This window comes from Rhinatrema bivittatum, chromosome 14, assembly GCF_901001135.1.
Source record: "Rhinatrema bivittatum chromosome 14, aRhiBiv1.1, whole genome shotgun sequence".
NCBI classification, from domain to species: Eukaryota; Metazoa; Chordata; class Amphibia; order Gymnophiona; family Rhinatrematidae; genus Rhinatrema; species Rhinatrema bivittatum.
The window spans coordinates 16,433,304-16,449,147 of NC_042628.1; the positions used below are offsets into that span (position 1 = coordinate 16,433,304).

At 41.1% G+C, this 15,844-nt stretch overlaps 1 protein-coding gene across 1 annotated transcript in view; it reads left to right on the plus strand.

The window, feature by feature from the left end:
• Nucleotides 1-11,993, plus strand: part of BAIAP2L1 (BAI1 associated protein 2 like 1) — a 94,098-nt gene extending 82,105 nt beyond the window's left edge. The window contains 2 exon segments of the mRNA XM_029576573.1: nucleotides 8,769-8,809; nucleotides 11,000-11,993. Coding sequence (XP_029432433.1) covers nucleotides 8,769-8,809; nucleotides 11,000-11,075 — 117 coding nt within the window. The 3' untranslated portion in view covers nucleotides 11,076-11,993.
• The last annotated feature ends 3,851 nt before the right edge of the window (nucleotides 11,994-15,844 follow it).

The window sequence follows — 15,844 nt, forward strand, 5'->3', positions numbered from 1 at the left end:
AACTGCCTGTCCTAAAATGTTTCACCAAATTTAAATGAAGGGGGAAGCCTTCATTTGTGAGCCAAATGTGTTGCCTTTATCATAAAATACCTGCTTATGTTGCCTAAGGGTCTTAACCCACTTTTTTGGGTAATAATAGATTTTAAAATAGACCTCTTATTTATTTAAAAACTTTTCTATACCGTTGCTAAGTTAAATACCGTTGCAGCGGTTTACATGCCTGGAATGATATCTGTTATTTAACTCTTCAGTCTGGAACAAAAGCCCAGTTTCTAGTGGTGCTTAAAGCTATCAGTTTACTTCTCAAAGGTGCCTTAGCTGCATCCCACAAGACAGCACCTGACTCTTTAAGAATTCCTCAATAGCCTCTGCCACCGCTGACCACGCGTTATCATCCTTCAGCAATCACCCAGCTTCCATTGTCTTGTGCTCGGGCCATGAATATTTAAAGAACATTTTAGCACAATAGGCGCATGGTCAGACCCTTCGATAAGGGTCACCTCCGCAGAACATAGCATCCCTAACTCAATCTCATTAATACAAATAAAATGCATTCTTGAATAAAGGATTATGTGGGGAGGGGTAAAAGGTAAAATCATTTTTTATTGGGATAAGGATATTTCCGCAGCAACTGTTCAAACAGGAGAGGGCATTACCTTTCAAATATTAAAGAGGTCAGACCAGTTTTATCCAACAGGGGAGAAAGGACCATATTAATGCGTCGTTCCCCCGTCCCACCCCCAAAAAATATTCTACTTTCGAAAAAAGGCATAAGGTCAGAGAAACCTGCAGAAATGAACTCAATTTGATTAACATTTGGGGACTAGACAGAGGCCAAGGTAACCATACGCCCAGCCACTTTGCCATTAACCAAAAATTTATCATCCATCTGAATCTTTCCTGGTTTTATTTACCATAACGGGAAAATTTCTAGCAAACAAAATTCCTAACTTCTCCTTTCTTAACCTTAGCAGAAGCAAAATAAGAAGCAATATATTTGCTTTTAAGGGAAAACTCTGTATCTCATTTATAATGGGTCTCTTGTATGAAATAAACTAAACCCCTTTTATGAAAAGCTTCCCCAAGGAGCCATGCACCTTTCAGCCAAGGAATTCAGCTTGTTCACATTCAATAAACAAGAAAATTCAAAACAATGACGGCATGTTAAAGTAAAACAGCAATGCCAATATCTAATACAATCCTAGTGGTAATCCAAGAGCAGGGGGGGGGGGGAAGCAAAAAATCCCAAGCCAAATACCTCCTCCCCCCCCCCCCATCCTACCCGTATACCCAGGAAAATGAGTCTGGCGTGTGCGGTACCATGAAAAAACTAGAACGCACAGCCGGGAAAAGGTAAATACCCTCACCCAGGGGAAAGGGAGCAAACAGTTCTACTCCTATCAAAGGCAAAAGCATGCAAAAGAAGGCAAGATGACACCATCCTAAAACAGAGTTGAAGAAAACATGACCTAAATCCCCTGCCCCTCGTTTAAATCCCCAGACATCAACCGAAAAATAAAGAACATCACCCTGAAGATGAGAACCCTAGAATAAAGCTCAGTTTCATCCCCCGTGTCCATCCGTCCCCTGTCCCCCGTTGCAAAGACTAGTAAGAAGAAAAAAAGATGTCAAATAGTATGAGGTTTTCAATATTAATCTATCTGTAAACCTTCACTAATCACCCGTGTTAATACGTATGCGTCTAAGCCCAGCCCAGCAGAATAGAGGACTATCAGCCCCAAGCACTTACAAATTAAAGCAGGCACTTCATTATGCATCACAGACAAATATGATGCCACCGCCATTTATCATAATACATAGCCCGCTAAGGGAAAACAAACATCACCAGAACCACAAAAACCAAGTCGGCCAAGAGCAGAACGTTCCATTTCTCCATCTGAGTGCTCAGGAGAAGATAAATCTTGATTTCTTTCTATAGTTATGATGACGTCTTCTAGGTGAAACTGCCAGCCCCTCTAGCAATGTAGGTGAAGAGGGTCCTCTTCTGGTTTTGATTCTTCCCACAATGCGGTCAGATTACTTCCCTGCATACTTCCAGATCTATGATGCGCTAGTCCCTTCCATCATGGGAGAATTGTGATTCAAAAGGAAAACCTCCAACATTATTTTATGCTCCTTACCTTGCAACAGACAGTAGTCGAGGGGCTAAAACTCTTCCGCCTCTCCAGGGGATACCGGGATAAATCTTGAAAAATGTTTATTTTTCCACCTTGAAGTCCAATCCATCACAGTGGGGTAGGTTTTTAACACATAGTATTACGAGCATTTTTCTGCGCTAATCTTGTGTGTATGTAATAATGCAGTTAGCACGGAAAAAATGCATGCACAAACCAGCTCAAAAAGCTGCAGCTGGTTTAGAACGAGTTCATGCTAATGCCATGCAAAGGAGACAATTAACTATTCATGGTCAATGCAGAGAACCACACTAGCGTTAGTGCAGGTTTTTTAGTGCCTGGGTCAGGGTGAGAATTAAGTGTAAGCACCTGTCTGGATGATGAAAAATTAAGCGGCAGAAGCTAGAAGAGAGGGAACAGGCACATGTCAGAAATGCTGAATGCTTTTGTAGCCCCTTCCAAATCTCTGCTGCATTTCCCCTACTCACTGGCATCTGCCATTATAGCTCCCACGCGGTTGGTGATGGATCATGAAGGGTTTAGACATTGCTCTATCCACCTTCAGTCTCACTCCTGGACCATTAACTCGCTACTGTCTTAAGGGCTTTCAACTGAGAATCAATCAATGGTCACTACATTAATGCGGGTTTATGACCAGTTTATTGCATGGGGCCTTCAGTGTGCGTTGTAGCGTGCTTATCTGCATGGATATTTGATTTGCTTGGATTATCTATGCGTAGCTCATTTCCACGCTATCCCCTTATTACATCCCATGGCAGCGCTAAAAAAAATCACCCTCAAATTGCTAAGGATTGTTTGATTATCCTCAAAATAATGTAAGCAAGTAACCAATAGTTCTTGGATATCTTCGGCTTTCTGACTGTATATGCTCTATCAAATTATACAGTCCTGTCCACAAAACTAGAGATACAAGACTTTAAGACATCATTAAGCAGTTTAGCTGTATTTTTGGTCCTATCACTTTCTGGAACTACCTTAGTGATATTTTTCAGTGCTCTTCATTCTTTTGTAGAAATCAGCAGTTGAATCAATTTGTTCTCCAACCTGCACTTCGTTTAGAGATACTCTTTCTTTCAGCCTTTTGATATTTTCTTTGAGGTCCGTAATTATGCTGCTAATGCCAGTTCTCAGCAATTTAATTTCTTTGATAACTTCAGATATTACTGACTCCACCACAATAATATCCGAACTCTGTGCACATCCACAGACCCTTCACCAGATTCAGGGGATCCCTTTGCAGATCTGTTAAGCTTAGCCGGTGTGGCAGATGGCTTGGCTCCATTATTAATGGGAAATAAAGAGATCGCTTCGCTTACATAGTAGGGAAGGATGAAAAATGTAGCCCTGGAAAGACACGTGTTCAAAGCAGCAAGCAGAGTTCCCCCTACACATGATTACTGCAATCCATTTTCTCTTTAAAAAAAAAACAAAAACCCTTCACTTTTTTTTTTTATTGCTTTTGCTTGTTTTATATTATTTTATCTTATTTAATTTTTATTTTAGTTACTATCTCCTAATTTTTTCTTTGGTAATTTGTGAACCGTTTTGGTCAATTTCTATTGTGAAAAGACGGTATAGAAATGTTATTAAGTAAAATAAATAAGATAAGGACCAGTAAGAAATTTCCCCCCCCCAAAAAAAAAGGGGCTAAATAATATGCCGTGATCAATCAGAAAAATGTATCAAGTCCCATAGACTGAAAAGAGAGAAAATGAATCTGTTTCCACAGTGTTCTCCCTTAGAAGAGTAAGAGGGCTGCCCTCAGCCACACACCCGCCCAGAGGACCTTCTCGCATTGCTCCTCGGCAGCACCTGCCTCCATCATCAAGCGGGAGTCCTGCACGTTCATGTAGGAGAGCTCACAGGGGAGCAACACAGCAGATCTAAACGTCGCCACGGCAGAGTCTCCTCAACAGTAGTCCCCATCCGTGTGCCGGTCGGCACTTGCAGTGCTGCTGCCACTCCTCTTCCCATACATGTACGCCGTTCCACGACTAGTCCCACAGCTCGCTGGATGCTGGCAGCCTGCACAATGAAAACATCAGCCGAAACCAACATCGGTTACACTAGCGCTGGTAGAGGAAGGCTTGGGGGAGAGCAGAAAGCACCAAATATATATATGGCATACATAGGTGAAGAAAGGAGGATTTAGCTGTGGGGCGGGAGGGGGGGGGGGGACAGGAGAAAAAAGTTCACGTGGCCCTCTAGTGACCCCCTTGTTTTATATCTTCAGACATTAAGGAGTGTTCCATTTTTATATATATAGATAAACTTTTTTTTTTTAAACAAAACACTTAAATAGCAATTTAGTAAATGACAGCAAGTAAAAAAAACAAATGGTCCATTCAGTATGCCCAGCAAATTGCTTGCAGTAGTAACTGCGCTCCGTGCAGGTTACCCCATGCCTTCCATTAAAGCCCCCTCTACTCAGTAGAATGTGGGAAAGAGCCTGTAAACCAGGTGATGGGGCAGTATAAACACTTCAGGAAGGCCAGTGTCCTGTATGGGAACCTGTTCATATCTCACCATATTACTGAGAAACTGTCAGAACAGAGTGCATAAGCTTTTATCTGCCATCATCTGCTATGTTGCTGTGTACGTATGCGTTATTAAACCACATGTGATAGTTTAATAATTATCTTGGGGGGGATACTAATAGCAATGAGTAGTGGTAGTAAGTGTGACACTTAAGGTTTGCTTGATTCGTGCTCTGTGCAACACTGCCATCTTTTGGACGATCAACTCAACAGCTAGCTGAATAAGACAAGATTATGTGGTAACCATTGAAATGCATAATAAATATTTTTCTCCGTGATAGGGAGGATATGTTCAGCCAATAGAAAAGATCATTTGCGTACTCAAAGAGCCCACCTAATAGTCCAAAAAACAAAAATCGAATGGAGCTCAAAGGAAGGGAGGGTTTTCTTCTGTTTGCTTATGTTTATTGTTTATATTTTAAATTTGTTGTTTTAATTGGGGTTTAATGTTGTTTGTTTTATGTATTGTTTTATGTTTTAATTTTGTACATTGCTTTGGGCAATTTATTGAAATCTGGAAAACCATTCATAAATGTTATTAAACAAACACACAGCTAGGTAAAAGACAACACTGGATCAGTCGCTACTTGTTCTGATGCATTGTCATTGATTTATATCCTGCTTTTTCAGCAATAGAGTGCAAAGCATGTTACAACCAGTTAGGATAACAAAGTACATGTCAGGAAGCATAGTGCACTTAATGTAATAAGTGCATTATGCACATAAATAAGATCACATAAATAAGGCATACTAACACACAGGCACACAGCTAATAAATAAGGCATACTAAATCATAGTAGGTACATAAGCATTTAATCAATGAGGCAGCATATATCAAGTACAAATACATGATAGTAATAAGGACCTGAGAAGTGAGACTTAGCAAATCAGAGTATGAATAGCTTACAGTGGCTTAAGGCACTGTAAATACAGAGATCTTTCTAGGAGTTGGAGTGGGGGATCAGGGGAAGGGGTGAGACTGTGAATAGGGGACGGGGGGTTGTATTATCTGCGGCAAGCTAGAGAAGGGGTTAGGAGTTTGTATGAAGGGTCCTGAGTGGGTGCAGAATTCCTGAAATGGCTTATGTTACATGGGCAGTCCAAAAGCTGTTTTCACCATTTTCCTGAAGGAAAGATTCTGAGCTAGTCTGAAGGTGGTAGGGAGTTTGAATGTTGAGGCAGATCCTGTAAAGGTCATCTTCCTGGTGCTGGTCAGGCATGTAGGAATCCTATAAGGCGCATTGCTTTGGAGACTGGCATTACCAGGCATGCCGAATGTAGAGAGCACAGTGTGTCAGGTGTGTAAGGGGTGATGCATCTGGTGAGTAGGATGGTGGACATCCTATATAAGGGTCTTGGATGTCAGAACCAGAATTTTAATTTTAGCTCAGTAGAGAGCGGGGAGCCAGTGAGATGATTTTAGAATCAGAGCGAGTTTTTCAAGTTTGCTGATGTTACATATCATCCGGGCTGCCACATGTTTGAAAGAGTTGTAAATGACCAGTTTAGTTTGCTCAGGATCCCAAGCTGCACGGCATTACAGAAATCTTCCTGCGCGATCACACGGCCTGGATAGCACCGATGAAGGTATTGCCATCTAGGAAAGGGTGAAGGAGGCAGAAATGATGAAAATGGCCACTTTGATTGCTGCTTAGACTTGAGTCTTCCCAGTGAGTTGAGAGTTCAGGGAGTGAAGTATAGGAGTTAACGAAGAGCGTTATCCCTTCGAGCCCCACCTTTTTGAAAGCGGATGAGTGGGGGACATTTTACTAGGCCCACAGAACCTCTGTTTTATTAGGGTTACGTTTTAACTTGTTTTGAATGAAGCCACTTGATATTGTGCTGAAGCAGACATTTAAGTTAGCAGTTCAATTGCTTTGACGGAACTAGATGGATGTCATCAGCATAAAAGTAAGTAATCTGGTGTTGCCTTCAGGTTTCCAGAATAAGGGAGCAGGTTAGGCCTAGTGATTCCTTGAAGAATGTGGCTACTCCATCCCCTTGTCTCGCTATTATGTGGGATTTGAGTGTAGGTGTAGACTTGGGGACAGATTTGGGTAAATTAAGGGGTACTGGCAGTTTGTGCCCCTGGTTCACTCAGGCAGAAGATATGTGCACGTTCATATGCCAGGAGGTCATGCAGGAAGGTCCACCTTGTTATGAATGGAACAGGTGTTAAGGAACATTAACTTGAGGTAAGCTGGGTGTCTTGGGGCCGGGGGGGGGGGGGGGGCATTATTTTGACCCTGCAGAGAGGTCATCTTGGTAGGAGGATGAGGGATTTGTGGAGAAGCTGTCTCTTACAAGGTTGGGACAGTAGTAACAGGCATATCTGCCTTGACCTGTAATCGCAGGGATTTATGATGTGGTGGGGAGAGGGGGAGGGTTGGAGTTGATTTGAGATACAGTTGTAATGAGGGGTAGGGCCTGCTGGATTGTTTGTGGTTCAAGGGGATTAGGGAATGGTGCATGGCAGTTCCTGTTTGATGAATTTGAACTTCAGTGAGGGTCTTCAGACTATGAACTGAGGGAACATGTAGCAGTGGCAGTAGTCGTAGTAGGTTACTTTCCATTGTGTCTGAGTTTGATTGGGGTCTTCAAATTCCGCGGTCAGTGTTAATGTAGCAGTATTGCTGTCCTGCATTTGCAGTTTTTGGGTTTGAGCTAGTTCCCCATTGGGGCAGTGCTGGGGCCACAGTTGGTATGGGTGATGGAAATATGTGAAGGGCATGTAATGGATGCATGTGGAGGGAGGGGTATGCAAGGGGTGTGACTCTTGGAGTTACTTGTAGGTGACGGGGAGCAGAGCAGACCTATCCCTGTCCCTTGTGGAGTGTTGGAGGAACATTACTGGCAGAGAGGAACCCTTAGGAGGCAGGTGATTGGTGCAACTCTCCCCTTTGCTGGTGTCAGTCAGGTGAGTGAGACTCACGGGGTCCCTCAGTGCAGACTTTTGAGTTGGATCTGAAGGGGGATGCCCCTTGTAGAATTGTGTGTTATCCATTTGGTGCCTGGATTGATTAGTCTGATTTATTTATTTGTTCAGTTTTTTTTATACCGTCATTCGGTGCAGCCATCATAACGGTTTACAAAATTCAAACAGAGAATAAACCATTAAAAAAAACATTGATGCATAAATTAATAGTGGGAAATAAGAAGGGATCGGGGAGAGGTTGGTGGAGAAAAAGGGAGCATAAGGAAAAGAAGGGAAAAGGATTATGGTAACAGTATTGTAGTTAATAATTTTAGCCAGAAGGATTGACTTATTTGGATTTAATGCATGGCTTTTCATTGGTAACTCAAGATGAGCTGCAGTCAAATACAGCAGGCGTTGCTAGTTCCCAGAAGGCTTACAAGTACCTGAGGCTATAGAGGATGAAGTGACTTGCCCAAGGTCACAAGGAGCATCAGCAGGATTCGATCCCTGGCTTGCCCAGTTCTTAGCCTGCTGCTCTAACCACTGGCCAATGATGTGAGCTACTTTTCATAGTACAGAAAACCCTTTGTTTTGAAGAAATGGAGGAAAAGGCAAAGAGCAACTGGAGTGTGTTGCATCATGAAATCCACTTAGGAAAAGGGTGAAGACTTAGTTGTTCACATTGGCTTTCTGATTTAATCCCTTGATAAAATAAGGTCAGTTTAGGCTTGAATTTTAATTATCTCTCTGATTTTATTGGTTGCATAGGAATTATGATTTGAGAAATTGAGATTTAGATTTAAATTGATCTTTAAAAATGTTTAGGATATTGAATTTTAGTTATTGATAATCTAGGAGTGTTCTACTCTGTGAATGTTTTTATGTTTGTATGTTCTTTTGTTGCCAGTTTTTGCAGTTTTAGTTTATATGTTGTTTGAGATGCTGGAGTTGCTATATTGTATCTATTGAAGATATTGTAGTTTATGTTTTGATGTTTGTTGATCCACCTTGTGGAATTATCTTCGGAAAGGCTGTTTATTAAAATGAGCCAAATAAAATAAATAAGGAGGTAAGTTGGGCAGACTGAATGGACATTAATTACTGTTCTTAGCTACAGTCATAGCCTGTTTTAATAAGGTATTTTGTTTCTTTTTACAGAAACCTAATGCAAATGGAATCATGAAACCACCATTCCTGAGGTATTTATTTGCATTAACAGAATTAAAAATGTTTTTTTTGTCTGTATTATTGGAAAATTGAAATAAAAAATGCTGCATAGCAGTTACTTTAGGCTTCGGCTTGGGAGTGAAATAGATCAAGTGTTTGGGATCTGTTGGGTACTTGTGACCTGGACTGGCCAGAGACAGGATGCTGGGCTCAATGGACCTTGGTCTGACCCAGCCTGGCACTTCTTTTTTTTTTTTTTTTATGTTGTCTGCAACATGCTAGTGAAAGAGCATTGCTTCAGAAACTATGCTGACTGACGCTTGATTAGGTTTATTTTGGAGCCTGAGGAAACCAGAGGGACCTAGAAGGGAAAAGCGTGTACATTCAGACTTGGACTACAATCTTTGATATCAGCATTTATAGAGAGGGGGGAGGAGTGTACCAGTTCCTTCTTTATGTGTTCATCCTCTAATACATTGTGACCTTGGCTTAACTTACAGGCCAATACAGTACAGTGCGCTCCATCGGAGCGCACTGTTAACCTGCCCTTGGACGTGCGTTTTCCCTTACCCCCTTATGCAGTAAGGGGCGGAAAACGAGTGTACAACCCGCGGCACCTAATAGCGCCCTCAACATGCAAAATGCATGTTGATGGCCCTATTAGTTATGCCCGCGCGATACAGAAAGTAAAATGTGCAGCCAAGCCGCACATTTTACTTTAAGAAATTAGCGCCTGCCCAAAGGTAGGCGCTAGTTTCTGCCGGCACTGGGAAAGCAGTAAAAACTGCTTTTCTGTGCACCCTCTGACTTAATATCATGGCAATATTAAGTCTGAGGTCCTGAAGGGTTAAAAAAAAAATGTAAAATGGGCCGGCGGCTGGTGGGCTGAAAACCGGACACTCAATTTTGCCAGCGTCCGGTTTCCGAGCCCGTGGCTGTCAGCGGGCTCAAGAACAGACGCCAGCAAAATTGAGCATCGGCTGTCAAACCCGCTGACAGCCGTCACTCCGGGTCAAAAGGAGGTGCTAGGGATGCGCTAGTGTCCCTAGTGCCTTCTTTTGCCCGTTTCTATCACACCGCCTAATTTAAATACAGAATAGCGCGCACAGGCAAGTGGCCTGTGCGCGCGCCGGGAGAGCGGGCGTTCGTCCGCTCTCCCGCAGACTTTACTGAATCGGCCCGTTAGAAAGGAGGATAATCCATTTAGATGTCTATACATTGAGATCTAAAATGATCACAAATTGTAAACTTCTTATCAGAGTAGATTTGTGTCAGATTTCATTTTAAGATTAAAACCATAATCAAGAGTCTGCCTCCCTTCCCCAGTCCCAAGTAGGAAGGCAAGAAAAGTGAGTTATTCTATTATGTTTAATTAGGTCTGTCTTAAATATTGGGCCTTTCTTCTGAGTCATTTTCAGAAGGTGGCAAAAGTGAAGAACCAGCTTCTTAAACTGCACTACAGGGGTCCTTAGACATTTTTTGTGAGAGAGCCTATTGTCCAGGCTGCATCTGTGCATCTGTCAATGGATTTTGCTGAAATTTGATAGGAGAGCGTCTTGCCAATGTGCCTCCGCTCGTGCCATGTTTCAGCAACATCTGCCCAGTGGCCTCGATGTGTCTGGAAAGTGAGGCCTTACAGATATTTTCAGCGAGCAAGGAAACCAGAGCGGGTGAAAAGAAGAAACGCACGTTCTGTATATTTGAGTGAAAAATAAAGTTTCTCTTCTCGCCATTCTTAAGATTGTGAGATGAGTGACAGAACGGTTGCCGGAAACAAAGAAAACCTGGCATGCAACCATCAGACATATGGCATGTCTTGTTTTAGCAATAGCGCGCAGCAGAGCAGGAATTGTCCTATAATTGTTAAACTCGGCTGTGTTAGAATGGATAAACTTATATTTCCAAGTGACTGTAATTTTCAAAAAAAAAAAAATGCAATTAGGGCAAATTTGCATCTATACCATCTGCAAAATATAGTACAGATCAAAAAAATTACAAAAGACCAATTTTAAAACTACATGTCTGAAATCCTTTTAGAAACCTTAATTCCATGGTCCGAAGAAGATGTTACACTTGGACCAGCAGTGTGTGCTGATAGCGTAGTTCTGTACTCGTCAGCAGCCAAGCAGCTCTTGCTCTTCAAGGGTCATTTTCTTACTGCTTTCACTGCCCATTTCTGTTATACCTGTAATAATTGATTTATTTTGTTTTTCTTTCTTTAGCGGCGAGAATCCCTTTGCTACTGTGAAACTCCGACCAACAGTAACCAATGATAGATCTGCACCAATAATACGATAATTGCAGAATTTATAGTGTGTTCATTTTTTTTTATTTCATATCCCTATCCAAGCCATGTTAATTATTTCGTATAGATCGCTTGACGAATCCAAACAAAATCTTGGCTGCATCTTACAAAGGTTCTTCTTGGTTGATTTTTTTTTCTCAGTTTACTCTTTGTTTCCCCCTGTGTAAATTTCTATTAAGCACAACTACAGAATATGTTACACTGTTAGGAACACATTTCCTGCGGCACAGGCTTGCCCTTTCGAGAGCTTCTCGTTCACCGGGACTTTGCTTTAGTGTAAAAGATAAGCCAGGGTAATCAAAACAGAGGAATGGAATGAGATTTCCCGAAGCTCTTAAAAAAAAAAAAGTATTTGTTTTGTTAAAGGGTGCATGTAGCAAAACTTAAACCCTGCAACACTTTAACTGAAAACGTTTTTGGCCAAGTTGAATTACTACTTAAAAAAAAAACAAACAAAAAAAATTTCTGTTTCCAGTTTATAGGAGAAAAACATTTTTGAAATTGGGCTCTTGGTTTTCAGTGTGCTGAAATTACTGTGCAGCGTTACTGGCGGCTGCTTCATGAATGAGGAGAACATGCTGGGTTTAAAAGTTCTGAGCGGCAGGATTTTTACAGGATGTTTGCCTTTTTAGTAAGAAAGTTGTGAAACGTAGTAATTAGCACAAATTCTATTTTTTAAAGTTTAATTGTATAGAAACGTCCATGGCTGTTGTTCCAGTATTTTGGATACCGTTTGAATGTCTAGAAAACACAAAAGTAGATTTTACCTAATGAGCAATGTAAAGAGCGCCTTTACATTCTTGCCTAAAAACTATAACTAGAGAATGGTAATATATTATTTCATTGTTTTGATTAAGATAAATCATGTACTGTGTTACACGGTTCTTGTAAGAATAAATATTTATGGTGTACAATGGGATGCACAGTGCTTGTTATACCCAAGGAGCACAGTTTTTACCTTCTGGAAATGATTTCCATAATAGAAGGCAAATTGATTGACTTAATTTTTCCTTTTTCCACATGTAAATCCCTTCCATCCATGAAAGAACGTCATCATCTGTAAAATTACTTTTTAGGGAAGCAAATGCACTTGTGCATGCCATATAAAGATTCATATTTGTAGTTCAATTTTACAGGTTTATTTAATTGATTTATGTTAACTGATTGATTTGACTTTTTAGCTTAGAAATCAAACCAAGACATGGATAGCTAAGTAGTAATATAGGCAATGCATACAGTTAACAGAAAATGTCTTGTTTGAGCAGTTTTCTGTCCTAGCTGCATTGAACAATGAGATGAAGCTACTCATCAAATGACAGACTGTACAGTAGTCACCACTGCGAAGTACACTACTTACGGCAGTTTATAGATGTGGCACATTGAACAGTCTGCTCTTCATAGTAACTAAATATTAATGCTTTGAATCAGTTACATTTTGGAGTTTAAGAGTAGTATTAGTTGTGTTTACTTTAATTACATTTTTGGTTGGCTGCCCCAGAAGCTTAGTACCATTGCCATTTGCAGCCATGCAGCTGGAGATCTGGGTTTCATTCCTGAGAGCCTCCTGCAGGTTTAGGGAGCCCCAGACATGCGACTGTGGCGATCCCTAGTGATCAGACATAGAATGCACCCAGGCTAGATGCCAGAGGACACCAGTTTTTGGCCATTAGATGAGGACTGGGGCTGGATGGTAGAAGCAAGTATGACAAAAACGGGGTTAAAATACAGGCGGTTGCAAATAAAGCACATGACTGTTCTCAAATAGGTCCTACTGCTCTCGTAGCCCATAGTATTTTCAGAATATCCGTCAAACCAATTTTTAGGAACTATTACTGACAGGAGGCTGAATTGATGTGGTGATATATATCGTTTTCCTGTGTATGGTAGTTTCTCCCAAAGAAATAATGCCAAACTGGACATTGTCCCTATTTGTAACAGACACTCATTGACAAGAGGCACTGCAATTTTATGTGATAGTTTAATGGGAGGCAGGGGTGTAGCCACAACCACTAATTTGTAGGACCGCTTCTTCTAGAGGAGTATTCTAAAATAACACAAGCTGTAAAGAGCATGCAGCATCAAACATGTGAGACTGTATTAACAGTTCTTGTCAATTTACTCATGGATCATTGAAGAGGACACCAATGTTAAGCCTGTTCTGTAAAAAAACAAAACAAAACCTAGCTCAGGGGGGGTGAGGCCTACATCTCACCATCTCATCCTCCTTGGAAGGAGAGAGTTGGTGCATATGGTGGCATGAGGGGCAAGGACCACTTCATGTCTTAGTCACTAACTGGCTAGGGAGGCGCTAGGGACACTAGCGCCTCCCTAGCGCCTCCTTTTTGACAGGGGCGGCGGCTGTCAGCGAGTTTGACAGCCAGCGCTCAATTTTACCGGCATCGGTTCTCGAACCCGCTGACAGCCACTGGTTGGGGAAAATGGACACCGGCAAAATTGAGCGTCCGTCTTCCAACCCGTGGGCTGCTGGCAGATTTTTAATTTTCTTTTATTTTTGGGGCCTCCGACTTAATATCGCTATGATATTAAGTCGGAGGGTGTACAGAAAAGCAGTTTTTTCTGTACCCTTTCCCAGTGCCAGCACATTTTGCTTTCTGTATCGGGCGGGAATGACTAATAGGCCATTAGCATGCATTTGCATGTTGTGGGTGCTATTACCCCTTACTGTATAAGGGGTAAAAATAGCGCAAACGTGGGTTAACAGTTTGCTCCGCTGGAGCGCACTTTACTGTATCGGCCCGATATGTAGGAAGCTGGCAGACAATAGGCAAAAATCAAGAAAAACACACTGAGCAGCTGGCAGGGAGTATCAGCCCGAGATGCTCCTGCTTGCCTGCAGGATACATTTTTAAACTGATCATCAGCTGCAAGACAGCTTCCTGTGCTATCTCACACTCCCCTCAGTGTAAAAGGGTATGTTTCAGCCTTGCTGCATGCATCCCCCCCTACAGGTAATGCTGAGGTGCAAAAAAAAAAAAATGGTGAAGTCCTTAAAATCAACCAGCACAGCACCTATTTTAAAAATTAAGTAAGTCTGGAAAGAACATTGCAGTGGCTATAGGCCCTAACTATCAGGTTTGACACTTCCCTTTTCACATGAGCGAGGGAGAAGACGAGACATTTTAGAAATACAGTCTTGACCAAAAGCTGTTTTGCAGTACATTTTATACTGTTCTTTTCAAGCATTTTTCTTGACTACAGAACTTGGGGCATAAATTTACCTGCTGTATTTACACTAAACTTAGAAGCATGTTTATTCCCTGAGATGTTGACAGTTAAGGGGCAATACTTATTTTAATGAAGAACTTAGGTGAATTACAGTAATCTAATTTGTAGTTTATTTTAACTTTTATAAAAAAAAAAAAAAAAAAGGATCCATAGAAAGTTTAAAGTTGCTGTGCTGATGAAATATATATGAACTCCTCCTTCTTAATAGCTGATGGTGAAATTAAATATTTTGCAAACTCTTAGGGGGTGCATTAATCCCATCTGAACCGAGAGGAAAGTTTCCTTAGAAGTGCATCTGCCAGATTTTCATGTTGATAGACTTTCCAAATCAGAACAAGGGTGGCCAGATTAGATAAATAGCAAAATACATATTTCTATATATTCAATATTCTGGCAACTGGAGCCAAAAGCAAAGTTCTGACACTACACGGTCAGTTCTTTTAGATGTAGGACTAGATCTTTGCTTTTGGCTTCAGTTGCCTGAATATTGAAGTTGAGAGACAATAAGTTAGTTTAAAATAGATACATTTCCTTGATTAAGTGTCCAACAGTAAGGTTTAAAAATGAAGGTAGAGCCTTTAAATAATTTTAAATTCCTTCAAGTCCTCAGTGTTCCTCCCTATTTTAGCTGTATAAAAGAACTTGAACCAAATTTTCTATAGGTGAAAAAAAAACCTGAATAGTCACTGCAGTAGGAGCTCCTTTCACCTTCTAATTTTTATTGACAAGTAAAAACTGTGGCTGAGGGTTAAATTGCATTGCTGTTGTACATAATTGTGATGTAAAGCAAAGACTGGGGGCTACTAGTTCGAGTCCAGCCCCATTAGTGTTTAGCTAGAGAATGTTAAAATCTCATTTTTCAATGTTGCTCTACAGTTCTGAAGAGGAAGTTGAGTTGAGATCCAAATCAGATTCTAAAAAACTGAAAAAGCAGCTACCATCTTGAACTAATCACTCTAGGTTTTAGAAGTAGTTTATTTAAAATAATAAATGCTTCTGTTTTCCAAATTTATAATATGAAGGTAGCTACATGGATGCAGAGAAAAGCAGAACAAGTCACAAGTGTAACTGTACCTTTTTTTAGAAGGCTGTATAGAGAGGTGGGGAAACTGCCTTCCTCTAAACAGTGATTTTGCTTCCAAGTTACTCCTCTACAAACACTGCACCTATTTTCATAAATTAGGTCATGAGCTTGTAAAGTGATCCATCCACATTCTTGCCTTTAGGAACCAAGGTCATGAAACTTCAAGTTTAACATCCCATTTCAGTACCAGCACAACCTCTAACCCCCCACCCTTTTTTTTTTTTTTTTTAAACTGATTGCTGAGGAACTGGTCACAGTGCTTGGTAGCCAGTGTATGAATACTACAGTGTTTCACCCTGCATAAGGTATGCACGCAACCAGGCAATTGCTTGCTTTTTGCAGTTTGTTACAGGTCCAAGGTCAGGGCACATAACACTGCTAGTGTACACAGTGCGCACACACAAGCACAGGCCATTGACCATACAGAGCTAG